Source organism: Choloepus didactylus, assembly GCF_015220235.1.
Source record: "Choloepus didactylus isolate mChoDid1 chromosome 23 unlocalized genomic scaffold, mChoDid1.pri SUPER_23_unloc1, whole genome shotgun sequence".
Lineage (NCBI taxonomy): Eukaryota > Metazoa > Chordata > Mammalia > Pilosa > Megalonychidae > Choloepus > Choloepus didactylus.
In genome coordinates this window covers 2692992-2706086 of record NW_023637590.1, presented here as the reverse complement: position 1 = coordinate 2706086, position 13095 = coordinate 2692992, and the positions used below count along the sequence as shown (strand labels likewise).

General features: G+C 55.9%; 2 protein-coding genes across 2 annotated transcripts; one reads left to right on the top strand and one right to left on the bottom strand.

Moving 5' to 3' along the window:
- Positions 1-4870: 4870 nt before the first annotated feature.
- Positions 4871-5854, top strand: LOC119524840 (basic proline-rich protein-like). Its single transcript, XM_037823472.1, has one exon. It carries the CDS (start codon positions 4871-4873, stop codon positions 5852-5854), a length of 984 nt encoding a protein of 327 aa, XP_037679400.1.
- Positions 5855-7356: 1502 nt separating this feature from the next.
- LOC119524839 (cationic amino acid transporter 4-like) lies at positions 7357-9861 on the bottom strand. Its single transcript, XM_037823471.1, has 4 exons — positions 8832-9861; positions 7917-8512; positions 7627-7735; positions 7357-7517 (listed from the first exon to the last, which is right to left on the bottom strand). Exons 1-4 carry the CDS (start codon positions 9811-9813, stop codon positions 7357-7359), a joined length of 1848 nt encoding a protein of 615 aa, XP_037679399.1. The 5' UTR covers positions 9814-9861.
- Positions 9862-13095: the final 3234 nt, after the last annotated feature.

Sequence of the window (13095 nt, the reverse complement as noted above, 5' to 3'; positions counted from 1 at the left end):
ACCAGCTGTGTCCCCTCTCTCGGACATGCCAGCGCTGATATGATTTAGTTACGAAGAGGCAGGAACCGAATTGGTAGTCTCTCATCCACCGAGATGAGTGTCCATTTAAGAAGAAGGGAATCTGGACACAGGCAGCAGAAGGCCATGGGATGATGGAGCAGAGACTGAAGTGCTGGAGCTACAAGCCAAGGGAGGCCAAGGTCGCCAGCAAACCACAGGAAGTTTAGGTCGAGGCGGGGAAGGGGTCTCCCTACAGCTCTCAGAGGGAGCAGGGCCTTGTGACCCCTTCATATTCAACTTCTAGTGTCTAGAACCATGAGACAATGCATCGCTGTTGCTGGCAGCTACACGGTTTGTGGAAACAGACCCCCTACCCCTCGGTGCCATCACCCCCACTTCTCTGTGTCCCAGGACCCCGGTTGCAGGATGACCCTCCTGCTAGTGCACCCAGGCAATGCAGTGCTCCTTGGGTGTTGTGATGGTTACATTCATGTGTCAACTTGGCCCGGTGATGGTACCCAGTTTTCTGGTCAAGCAAGCACTGGTGTAACCATTGTTGCAAGGATATTTGTGGCTGGTTAATAAACCAATAGGCTGGTTTATTAAATCATCAGTCAATTGGCTGCAGCTGTGACTGATGACTCAACGAAGGGTGTGTCTTCCACAATGAGATAATGCGGTTGGCTGGATTTAATCCAATCAATCAGTTGAAGACTTTTAAGTTAGACAGATAGAGGACCTTCATTTCTTCTTCAGCTAGCCAGCAAAGCATTTCCTGAGGAGTTCGTTGAACGTCTTCATTGGAGTTGCCAGTTTGCTGCCTGCCCTACAGAATTTGGACTCGTGCATCCCCACAGTTGTGTGAGTCACTTTTATAAATCTTATATTCATAGATATCTCTCATTGATTCTGTTTCCCTAGAGAACCCTAAATAATACAGCTTGGTACCAGGAGTGGTTCTTGAGAAACAGAAATTTAAAATGGGCTTTTACAATTTGTTTTCTACTCTGATTAGATTCAAAGGCACTAATGACTCCATTTCCAGTAATCAAGATGGCACTGACAGTCCATGGCATGAGTTGGCAAAGGAGATACGCAAAATAGCACCATTTGATTCCCCTAATCATACTCTTGTACGAAGCAAGGCTCCGGGTGACAGTGTTTTTGACATCTTCACAGAGTTTTGCAGAATTAAGAGGTATAATGATGTTGGCTGGCTGCACTTAGATACATTGGATAAAGTTGTAAGAGAAAGGGATGAGCTAAATGCTTCAAATTTAAAACTCAAATGCTGTTTGACAGATGTAAAGGTTTCTATGTGTGCCCTGAAACAAAATTTTATTTCCTGTGCCTGCAGACTTGAGATTACTGAAAACCAGATGCAGACTCTCATTGTGTGAGTAGCAGATTTACAATATAAACTAAAATCTCAACCTCTCAGGGTGTCTGCTGTTAAAATAAAGGTATTGATTGGAAAAGAATGAGATCCTGAAACTTGGAATGGGGACATACGGATTGATAATAATGGCAGTGAGGACACTGGAACCCTGGATTCTCTGAGTCATTGTTACATTTACCTGTAGAGGGCTGTCCTGGGGACACAGCTTCCCCACCTCCAGTCTGCCCTAAGGAGCCTGCCACCCAATCCCCACCTAAAGAGATTAACCCTTCAGTTCCTGCTAATCCTGTAATCAACTGCCCTGAGGAAGCAGCCCTCACTCCTCTTCTGGAGAGATTAATACTGTTTTAAGAGATGAAAATGCAACAGAATGTCCTGAGGTAAATGGCTTGAGGGACAATTCTAATTATTTTCATGACCCACCCCCACCACCAGACTTTGCTTCAAGATCCATAACTAGACCAAAGTCCCAACAAGCCCCAAAGCATGAGGTACAAAGTGTGACCCATGAGGAGGTACACTATAATCCAAAAGAACCTTATGAGTTTTCCAACTTATACAGACATAAACCAGGGGAATATGTGTGGGAAGGGATATTAAGGGTGTGGGATAATGGTGGAAGGAATCTAAGGTTGGATCAGGCTGAAGTTACTGATATGGGCCCACTAAGCAGAGATTCTGCATTCAGTGTTGTAGCTTGAGGGGTTAGAAAGGGTGTTAACAGTTTGGGTGGCTGGCTGAAGCATGGATCAAAAGGTGGCCGGCATTACCAGAGGCTGAAATGCCAGAACTGCCCTGGTATAATGTGGAGGAGGGGATTCAAAGGCTTAGAGAGATTGGAATGTTAGAGTGGATTTATCATGGAAGACCTGCTCACACACCCCTGGAATGTCCAGAGGACACACCTTTTACCAGGACTGTAAGGAATAAATTTGTGAAACTAGCTCCATCATTCCTGAAGAGCTCTGTAGTCGCCCTTCTCTGCAGGTCAGATATTACTGTAGGAACTGCTGTCACTGAGCTGGAATCCTTAAACACAATGGGGATAATCGGGTCCCGAGTTGGCAGAAGCCAAGTGGCTGCAGTTAATTGTCACAGAAAGGTGGGTGTGGCTATCATAATGGAAAACAGGCTCAAAGCTGCAACCAAAATAATATGACTTGCAGCAACTTACGGTGTTGGCTAGTATCTCATGGAGTACCAAGAAGTAAAATACATGGGCAATCGACTAAAGTCTTGTTTGAACTATATAGGCAGAAGAATTCTAGGTCAACTGAACAAAAGTCTCCCTTGAATTACAAACACAGAGTCACAGCCCCTTAGTCAATTCCCAGACTTGAGACAATTTACAGATCCACAGCCCCTTGAATGAGGGGAAGGCCAGATACCACTGGGGAAGGACCCTGTCACACTGCCAAAAATGTATACTGTTAATCTTCCTCCCAGCCTTCCCCAGGGGGTCCTACAGCCTTTTACCAGATTAACTGTGTATTGGGGAAAAGGAAATGATCAGATATTTTGTGGACTATTAGACACTGGTTCAGAAGTGACATTTAATTCCAGGAGACCCAAAATGTCACTCTGGTCCACCAGTCAGAGTTGGGGCTTATGGAGGTCAGGTGAGTGATGGAGTTTTACCTCAGATCCATTTCACAGTGGGTCCAGTGGGTCCCCAGACCCATTCTGTGCTGATTTCCCCAGTGCCAGAATGCCTAATTGGAATAGACATAGTCAGCAACTGGCAGAATCCTCACATCGGTTCCCTGACTCACAGAGTGAGGGCTATTTTGGTGGAAAAGGCCAAGTGGAAGCCGCTAGAACTGACCCTGCCTAGAAAAGTAGTAAACCAGAAACAATACCAGATTCCTGGAGGGATTGTACAGATTAATGCCACTCTTAAGGACTTGAAGGATACAGGGGTGGTGATTCCCAACACATCCCCATTCAACTCTCCTATTTGGCCTGTGCAGAAAACAGATGGGTCTTGGAGGGTGACAGTGGATTACTGTAAGGTTAACCAGGTGGTGACTGCAATTGCAGCTGCTCTTCCAGATGTGGCATCATTGCTTGAGCAAATCAACACATCCCCTGGTACCTGGTATGCAGCTATTGATCTGGCAACTGCTTTTTTCTCAATTGCTGTTAGTAAGGACCACCAGAAAGTTTGCATTCAGCTGGCAGGGCCAGCAGTTTACGTTCAGTGTGCTACCTCAGGGTTATATCAACTCCCAGCCCTATGTCATAATATTGTCCACAGGGATGTTGATCATTTCCCCTCCCACAAGACATCACACTGGTCCATTATATTGATGATGTCATGTTGATTGGACCTAGTGAGCAAGAAGTAGCAACTACTCTAGATTTGTTGGTAAGGTATTTGTGTGGCAGAGGATTGGAGATCAATCCAACAAAAATACAGGGGCCTTCCACTTCAGTAAAATTTCTAGGTGTCCAGTGGTGTGGGGCCTGTCAAGATATTCCTTCTAAGGTGAAGGATAAACTGTTGCATCTGGCCCTTCCTACGACCAAAAAAGAAGCACAATGCTTAGTTGGCCTCTTTGGATTTTGGAGACAACATATTCCTCATTTGGGTGTGCTACTCCGGCCCATTTACCCAGTGACCAGAAAAGCTTCTAGTTTTGATTGCAGACTAGAACAAGATGAGACTCTGCGACAGGTCCAGGCTGCTGTGCAAGCTGCTCTGCCGCTTGGACCATATGATCCAGCTGACCCAATGGTGCTGGAAGTGTCAGTGGCAAACAGAGATGCTGCTTGGAACTTTTGGCAGCTCCTATAGGAGAATCACAATGCAGGGCCTTAGGATTTTGGAGTAAAGCTTTACCATCCTCTGCAGATAACTACTCTCCATTTGAGAAACAACTGTTGGCCTGCTACTGGGCCTTAGTAGAGACAGAACGCTTAACCATGGGCCACCAAGTTACCATGAGACCTGAGTTACCTATCATGAGCTGGGTGTTGTCTGACCCACCAAGCCATAAAGTTGGGCGTGCACAGCAGCACTCCATCATAAAACGGAAATGGTATATACGAGATAGAGCTTGAGCGCGTCCTGAAGGTACAAGTAAGTTACATGAGGAAGTGGCCTGAATGCCCATGGCCCCCACTCCTTCCACCTTACCTTCTCTTTCCCAGCCCAGAGCTAGAGCATCTTGGGGAGCTCCTTACAGTCAGTTGACTGAGGAAGAGAAAACTCAGGCCTGGTTTACAGATGGTTCTGCATGATATGGAGACACAACCTGAAAGTGGACAGCTGCAGCACTGCAGCCCCTTTGTGGGATATCCCTGAAGGACAGTGGTGAGGGGAAATCCTCCCAGTGGACAGAACTTGGAGCAGTGCACCTGGTTGTTCACCTTACTTGGAAGGAGAACTGGCCAGAAGTGCATTTGTATTCTGATTCATGGGCTACTGCATTTTAATGACATTCTGGAAACACTTTGCGGGGCTGCAGCATGGCGGGGCGGCCCCGGCACCCACACCCGGGTGTGCACCCCGCCCGACAGGGGCTCCCTGCCCACTCGGGCCCCGGCCCGCCCCCTGCGCCCCAGACGGAGGAGCCCCGAGGCGGGGAGACAGGCCCGGCCCACCCTGCCCGGGGGCGTCCTGGGTCTCCAGGTCGAGTCCGAATCCGCGTCCGACCCTCCTCGGCCCGGGACCCCCGCCCCCCGCCCGGCCGCCTCCTCCTCGCCCGTCCCCCGACCCCTCGCGGGGACCCCCACGCTCTCGCCCCTGGCGCACCCGCGGGCGCTGAGGCCGGGACCGCTGCGCAGGCGCCCTGGAGCGCGGCCCGGGAGGTGGGCGGGCGCTCCCACTCAGCCGACCAATCGGACGCGGCGTCCGGGAACAGGCGTCCACCCCGGCCAATAGGGAGGAGCGCCTGGGGGCCCTTGCAGCTCCTGGTCGCCCAGCTCGCTGCAGCCGCTTCTGCACGCCCTTGCGCAGGAGCCTTCCGTGGCTCCCGGTTCCCGCTCAGGCTCCTCGGCCTTTCCTCCGCTCCTCCCTCTGTCCCTCCCCAGCTCTGTCGCTGGTGGAACTTCGGAACCTGCAAGTGTCAGCTCAGAGGCCACTCTTCCCGGAGCTCTCCTTGGCCTCCTGCTGCCCTCATGACGACCACCCCCAGCACTTGTCATCCTGTCACCCCTCCACCCATCCCACCCCAAGGAAATGAACCCCAGAAGCAGAGGGTCTTGCTTGCCTCTGTGCCAGCAGAGGGGTCTGCAGAGGAGGGAGGCCCAGGGCAGCTGGGGGTGGGACAAGCCCCGGCCTGGGGGTGGAGCCTGGATCCCCCTTCCCGGGTGACAGTGTCCCCTGAACAGCTGCCGGCCTGGCCCAGCTCCCGAACCTGCTTTGCCTCCCGTCCCAGGGACCACCACAGGCTGGGGGCCTCTGGGCCCCAGAGAAAGCTCATGTCAGAGCTGGAGAAGGACCGGGAATAAAACCTGACAAAGAAAACAGCTTCCCACGTGCACTTTACAGGGCACCGTCAAGCAGGAGATGGAAGACACCCCAGACGTGGGTGGGCCTGGGGCTTTCATGGGGACCAACCCCCACCCCAGGGACTGGGACCCCTCACACGTGTGCCATTCCCAGCCTTCACCTGAAAACCCCTGAGTGGATGGGCAGAGCCAAGTGTGGCAGCCGAGAGCTGCAGCCCCCGGAGAACGGAAACGCAGGTTGTCTTGGTCTGCTAAGGGCAGTGGCTGCACCTGTGGCTGCCCGGGTGGGTGGGAGCCGTGCACACACGTTCCCCCATGGGGTCCTGGGCCTCACCTTCCTCGGGCAGGTCCCAGGGCAGACACGATGCCATCTTGGAGCCCTGGGAAGCCAAGCAGTCTCTGTACATCACAGCCCTGACCACCTCTTGGCAGACTTTTGCAGTCTGCTTTGTCTTGGGGAAAATAACCTGGTTCCCAAATGAAGGTGGAGACTCAGTGCCACAAAGAAAGCCACCGGGGACATGGCACAGGCCACAGGGATGGCTGAGTAGGTGTTATTGTGGATCTGCTGAGACCGCGAGCACCTTCCCTGCCCGCCCACTCCCCACCTGCAGTTGAGTTGGTCACTGGTTGAGTTCTGGTTTGCTAACGCGGCCAGATTGCAAAACACCAGAAATGGATTGGCTTTTATAAAGGGGGGTTATTTGGTTACAAAGTTGCAGTCTTAAGGCCATAAAGCGTCCAAGGTAATGCGTCAACAATTGGGTACCTTCATTGGAGGATGGCCCATAGCTTCCAGAAAACCTCTGTTAGCTGGGAAGGCACGTGGCTGGCATCTGCTCCGAGTTCTGGTTTCAAAATGACTTTCTCCCAGCACGTTTCTCTCTAGGCCAAAGCTTTTCTTCAAAATGTCACTCTCAGTTGCTCTTGGGGCATTTGTCCTCTCTTAGCTTCTCCAGAGCAAGAGTCTGCTTTCAACGGCCGTCTTCAAACTGTCTCTCATCTGCAGCTCCTCTCTCAGCTCCTGTGCATTCTTCAAAGTGTCCCTCTTGGCTGTAGCAAGCTCACTCCTATCTGAGCTCATATAGTGCCCCAGTAAACTAATCAAGGCCCACACTGAATGGGGGGGCCACACTGCCATGGAAATAATCCAATCAGGGTCATCACCTACAGTTGGGTGAGTCACATCTCCATGGAAATTCAAATCAAAGAATTACAATCTAATCAACACTAAAATGTCTGCCCACAGAAGACTGCATCAAAGATAATGGCATTTTGGGGGACATAATACATCCAAACTGGCACAGTCACGATCAGTTGGCAGGTGCAGGGCAGAGCGTCCACTGCCCCAGGCTGCCCCCGGCCCATCCCTGAACATCTGGAGCTTGGCACCAGGGCTCAAGGCCTAAGGTCCTGGGGCTCCCCGACCCGGGCAGGCCTGGCAGCCCCCTGAGCTTGCCCAGGACAAAAGGGGCAGGCACTGGTAGACTCCCTGGCCAGCCTCATTGCCTGATGGGCTGCTCCGTGTGGCCAGGCTCCTGGGCAGGCAGCCGGCTGAGTGGCTGCATCTCCTGCTCCGTCTCCACCTGGCTGTCTCTACCCGAGGACTCCCGCAGGTTCAGCTTGCTGTGCCGGATGCCGTAGCCGAAATACAGGGTGAGTCCTGCAGGGATGGGAGGTGGGGGTGGTGGGGAGCTGAGGGGCTGCCCCAGGCCCACTGTGCCCTCTCCCCACAGCCCACCTCGTGTCCCAGCACCCCTGTCCCCACTCACCAATCAGCAGCCAGATACAGAAGCACAGCCAGGTCAGGAGGCTCAGCTGTAGCACGAGACAGATGTTGAGCAGGATGCTCAGAGCCGGCGTCAGGGGCACCAGGGGCACCTAAGGGGGCAACAGCAGGGCTTGGCCTCCTTTCCCACCTCTGGAGGATGGGGAGGCAATTGCCCACCCTCCATGCCAAAACAAGTGATATGGTGGCCTCCCCAGCCCTGGGCGCCCTCCTTGTTCACTCTGCAGCAGCAGAGGCTGTGAGCTAGTCTGGGTCAGGGGTTCCAGTTGTTACCTGGAAAATGTCCTGCCGGTGCTGCTGCTGGTGGGCCCCCAGGATGGCGAGACTGAGCAGGAAGACGACCCCACTGGACAGAAGCAAAAAGATGTAGCCCCAGCGAGGCAGGTGCAGGACCGAGTCCCCGAAGTTCAGCACACAGCCCAGGGTGACGGCCGAGGCCACCAGGAGGCCCAGCGCCCAGGCGACGGTGGTTCCATGGCCACAACTGTCCAGGAAGCCCAGGTAGGGCCTCAGGGCTGGCCGCAACCGCCCAGGCTCAGGGGCCATGGCCTGTGCATCATCCACTGGCTGCACGTGGCCTGAGAAGGAGCTGGGTGGAGAGGCCTTCCGGAAGCGCAGCACGATGACGCTGGCAGCCACGAAGGTGTAGGTGAGCAGCGACGTGATGGACAGGAACTGCACGAGTGCCTCGAGGTCTAGCAGCAGCGCCAGGGTGGCCATGAGGAACCAAAACACCAGCATGGCCACCACGGGGACCCGCGTGTGAGGATGGACACGGGCAAACACCTGGAAGAGCAGCCCATCCACCGCCATGGCGTAGGTGATGCGCGGCAGGGAGAAGAGGTTGCTGACCAGGACAGTGGCCATGGCTGCGGCAGAGGGGTGGGGGGGCCAGTCAGCACGGGGGTGCTGCATTGTCACCTCCCACCCAGGAGGAAGGGGACACCCCAGTTTCAGTCACAGGCTTATTGGAGAATCTGATGAGAGCTGAGTCGCCTCTGCCCAGGATGGACATTCAGGGCACAATTTGGGGGCTGGGTGGGTGGAGGATCTCTGACATTAGAGCCTTCCTGGGCCCCATTATACAACAGGTGTGTCCCCTGGGGGGCTAAGGTGGGGGGGCTACCTCCCTCCCTACCCACCCCCCCCACCGCCTGATTCCCACCCTGCCCGTACCCTGTTCCTCACCGGAGACGGAGCCGGCCGCCACGATGCCCCCGGCCCAAGTGTAGTCACGCAGGTTGAAGGCATCGACCAGGGCTGCGTATGGTTCGAGGCTGGGCCAGGGCACCATGAGGGTCAGCACGGTGGAGACCAGGATGTAGGCAGTGGCCGCCAGGGCCAGTGAGAAGGCGATGGCCTTGGGCACTGCCCGCTGTGGGTTCCGAGCCTCCTCACTGTAGGTGGTGATGACATCAAAGCCCGTGAAGGCGTAGAAGCAGGTGGCGGTGCCCGCTAGGATGCCCGAGAAGCCAAAGGGTGCAAAGCCGCCCTCCTGGGAGCTCCAGTTTTCCGGGCGGGCCAGGATGAAACCCAGGATGATGATGAGGAGGATGACGCCCAGGCTGATGGGTGACAAGATGCGGTTGAGCCAGAAGGACACGCGGGCTCCACAGGAGATGAAGATGGTGGCCAGAAGGAGGATGGTGGCAGCCAGGAAGTCTGGGTAGTGGGCCAGGAAGGGCACCTGCCAGACGCCCAGGTAGGTCTCAATGAAGTTGCGGATGTGGTGGCCGACCATGGCGTCCAGGTAGCCGCTCCAAGCCCAGGCCACGGTGGCGCCACCGATGAGGTACTCGAGCAGCGTGTTCCAGCCGATGAGGAAAGCCCACAGCTCACCCATGGACACGTAGGTGCAGCGGTAGGCAGAGCCCGTGCGGGGCACGCGGGCCCAGAACTCCATATAACACAGGGCGGCCAGCAGGGAGGCCACGGCGGCCACGGCGTAGGACACGATCACGGCTGGGCCGGCCAGCTCCTTGGCCACGGTGCCCGTGAGCACATAGAGGCCCACGCCCACCATGCCCCCCACGCCAAGCAGGGTGAGGTCCAGCATGGACAGGCAGCGATGCAGTGACGTCTCCATGGTGGTCTCCTCCAGGGGCCTCACCCGGTTCACCTTCTGGCAGAAGCGCACCAGGCTGGCAGCGCTGGGCAGTCCCCGGGCCATGGTGGGCAGCAGAGAGGAGGTTCAGAGCCGGCCCCCAGCACCTGCCAGGGTCAGAGGGGAGTGAGGGGCTGCCCTTCCACAGCCCAGTCCCCGGCCCTGATCTGGGGATTCTGGCACCTGCATGTGGGGCCTGTGGAGGGCTGGGATCTAGTGGGAGGGGTCCGGGCCCTGTCCCCTGGGCATCTGGTGCAGCCAGACCTGGGGGTGAGCTGGTGGCACTGAGGACAAGCCCCAGGGAGCAGGAGCTGCGAGCTACTCCTGGGCTGGGATCTGGGAGCACGGTGCAAACCTGGAGCTTCCTGGGAGCCGAGACAGATCTCCCGGATCCGGAACAGGAGCGGCTCTACCTCCCGGGACACAGCCGGCAGCTGCAACCCCTGCACAGGGCCAGGAGGGCCCATGGCCCGGGCCCCAGGCTCAGAAGCTGGTGCCTGCAACCCTTTGAGTGTCAACAATCTGCCACGTCCAACCCCAGTCCAGACCCTGCACAGCGCCCCGGAGAGGCAGAACAGAAAAGAGCGCTCTGGGCAGGCCAGGGGCATCAGTGAGTTCAAAAGTAGGGTCAGCATCGAGCCACAGTGGAGAGAGCCAGAGGGAGAGCAGGAAGGAGGGGCTGAGCAGAAGGGGCCCCAACCCTAACTCTCAGAATGGGCTGAGATAGCCAGGTGGGGGGAGAATTGGAATCCCCACTCCTGTGCCAGTTTGGATGTATCATGTCCCCTGAAACGCCATGTTCTTTGATGCAATCTTGTTCTTTGCAATCATGTTCTTTGATGCAATCCGCTCAGGAAGAGTAATGTTGCCCAGGCCCCAGAGAGGGTGGAGGACATTCCCCGGGGACTGGGGAGAGCCTGGCCGCCACCCCGCTGTTGAGAGAGGGGAGAGCCCTTTCCCCAGAAAGCAGAGTCCGGGTGGCACCCCGATGTCTGAGGAGGGTGAGAACGAGTAGAAGGTGGTCTCCTCAGTGTGTGGATAAGTTGGAGTACTTACCCCAGCGTTTGGAGAGAAAAGGGCTGCCACGAAGACCCTCGGAAGGGGCTGGACTCCGGCTGCCTCAAGCCCTGAGGATAAAACATGGATAAAATGTCCTTATGTGAATCACTCTCAGACTTTGAAATCTAATGGAGTTTGCCCTGCAGGTTTTAGGGTGTGTTTCCGCCTGTGAACCCTGTTTTCCTTTCACTTTCTCCCTGTGGCGATGGGAGCGTGTCTCCTGTCACTGTCCCTCTTTGTGCACTGGCAGCAGATCACTTGTTCTGAGTTTCCCAGTCCACAGCCAGAGGGGAACTTGGCTTTAGGACAAGACCCCGCCTGGGACGGATTCTGCTGGGATCTTGGACTCACCTGTTGCTCCTGAAGTGATTTAAGCCTTTTGGATATTGTGTGGGGATGAATGTATATTGTATATGGAAAGATCTCCGTCATCACTAAACTCAAAGGGGTTTCCATGACCCAGATCGAGGAGCTCAGGAACCAGCTGTGGGACGTGGCTGACTTCGTGACCACCACAGGTGGGCCTCCTGCTGCCCCACGGGAATGGGGTGCATGGTATGGGGGCTTCCAGATCTGACACCACCCTCTGGGCTATTGCAGTGAATGTACATTGGGGAGAAGCATGCAATGCTAGAGAAGGGGTGGAGGGACTCGTGCCATCTGCAGGGCAGGCTGGGAAGGGCTTTCAGGGGTGTGTAGGAGTTTTCCAGGTAGATGAAGGAATGGGGTGAGAGAAATGGGTCGGGAAGCCATGTGGGAGGAACTCCATTTGCAAAGGGTGTATCGGAAAAGGTGTCTGGAAACTCAAGACTTGAGCTTGAGGGTGGGGTTGAGGGGTATGGGAGTTCGGGTGGCCTGGAGCTTCCGGAATGCTCTGCTCCCTGATCTGGGACACCAGTCAGGTGCCTCTTCTCTGTCCCTCTCAGGCCACATTGCAAGGCACCTTCTCCCTCTGCCCAGCTCTTCTGCAACCTTAGCTCCTCCTCCATTCTGCTGACACCCAAGTTGAAGTCCCAGCATGTACCTGCCCTGAGCCCCAGCTGCCTCCTGCGTGCAGGCTCACCGTGTCCCAAAGGCCCTCCATAGTCCCACCTCTGCTGCACCTTTCCCTGCCCTCAGCCCGGCCCTCGACTCCCTTCCTTGTCACACTCTCCCCAACACACAGAGCCAGCCACCCTGCCACTCCCTGGACACCCTGGGACCCGGGCACAGCTCACCGCCTGCTCCCCTGGCCCGACAAGGGTCCACCTCGCCCACCAGCCTGGGAGGGTGGGACCCCAGCCCAACTCAGCTCTGATCCTCAAGCCTAGAAGCAGGGGCTCCTGGAAAATTCTGGTTGAGCAAATGCCAGTGAACGAGAGAAATAACCTTGTCCCAAAGAGCTGGGCTTGGAGTGAGGCTCCCTCGACTTGGAATTGTCCAGAAGCCCAGGCAATGCCCCCTCCACCTCAGCCTTCCTCAATGGGGTGTCCTCTGGGGTGATGACCAGATGGGGCCTCAAACCAGGCTGCCCACCTCCAGCCTCCCAGTCAAGGGAGCAAGTGGAGGCCGACCCGAGGCTTACCTCCTAGGGAGAAAACGTCTTCTTCTTGGTGACCAATTTCCAGGTGACACCAGCCCAAGTCCAGGGCCAATGCCCAGAGGTAAGGCTGCCCCGGAGCCTCCCTGGGGTCCCTTGGGCCCCACCAGCCTTCCCTGTCCTTCCCAGGTGACCAGGGCCCACTCCTGCCTGCTGGACCCCAGGCTCCGGGTGGAAACCTCTCTGTGACTCATTTCACTGCATCTACAAATACTGTGGTGGGAATCACTCTGATCCCAGTTTAAGATGAGAAGATGGAGGCTCAGAGGGGTTGAGTCACCTGCCCGAGGCCTCACAGCCAGGGCTGGGTTTCAGGCTTGGGTGTGGGGTCTCAAGCCCCCAGCTCTGGACCTCTGAGCACACTTCCAGGGGGCTTTCCACCGTTGTGGCCCCATGAAGGGGCCATCCCCTCACATCCTGTCCCTCCTCTGGGCCCTCTCCAGGGGCTCAGTGTCACCCCCAGAGCTGGGCATATAAGCAGAGCCATGCTGGCAGATCCCCTCCCCTTCCCGTGCCCAGCCTCTGTTAATATGTCCCGACGCACCTTCCATTTTTGTGTGAAACCACAGCACGTTTCTGCTCCTGCTGCCTTCAGGGTCGCTTATGATCTCCAGGTGTTTCTCATGACTTTGTGAAACCGCCACAGGTGGGCCTCCCACCTCCTGTTGCAAATGGTGTGTGTGGGGCGTCCCCACCTTGCTCTCGTCCAT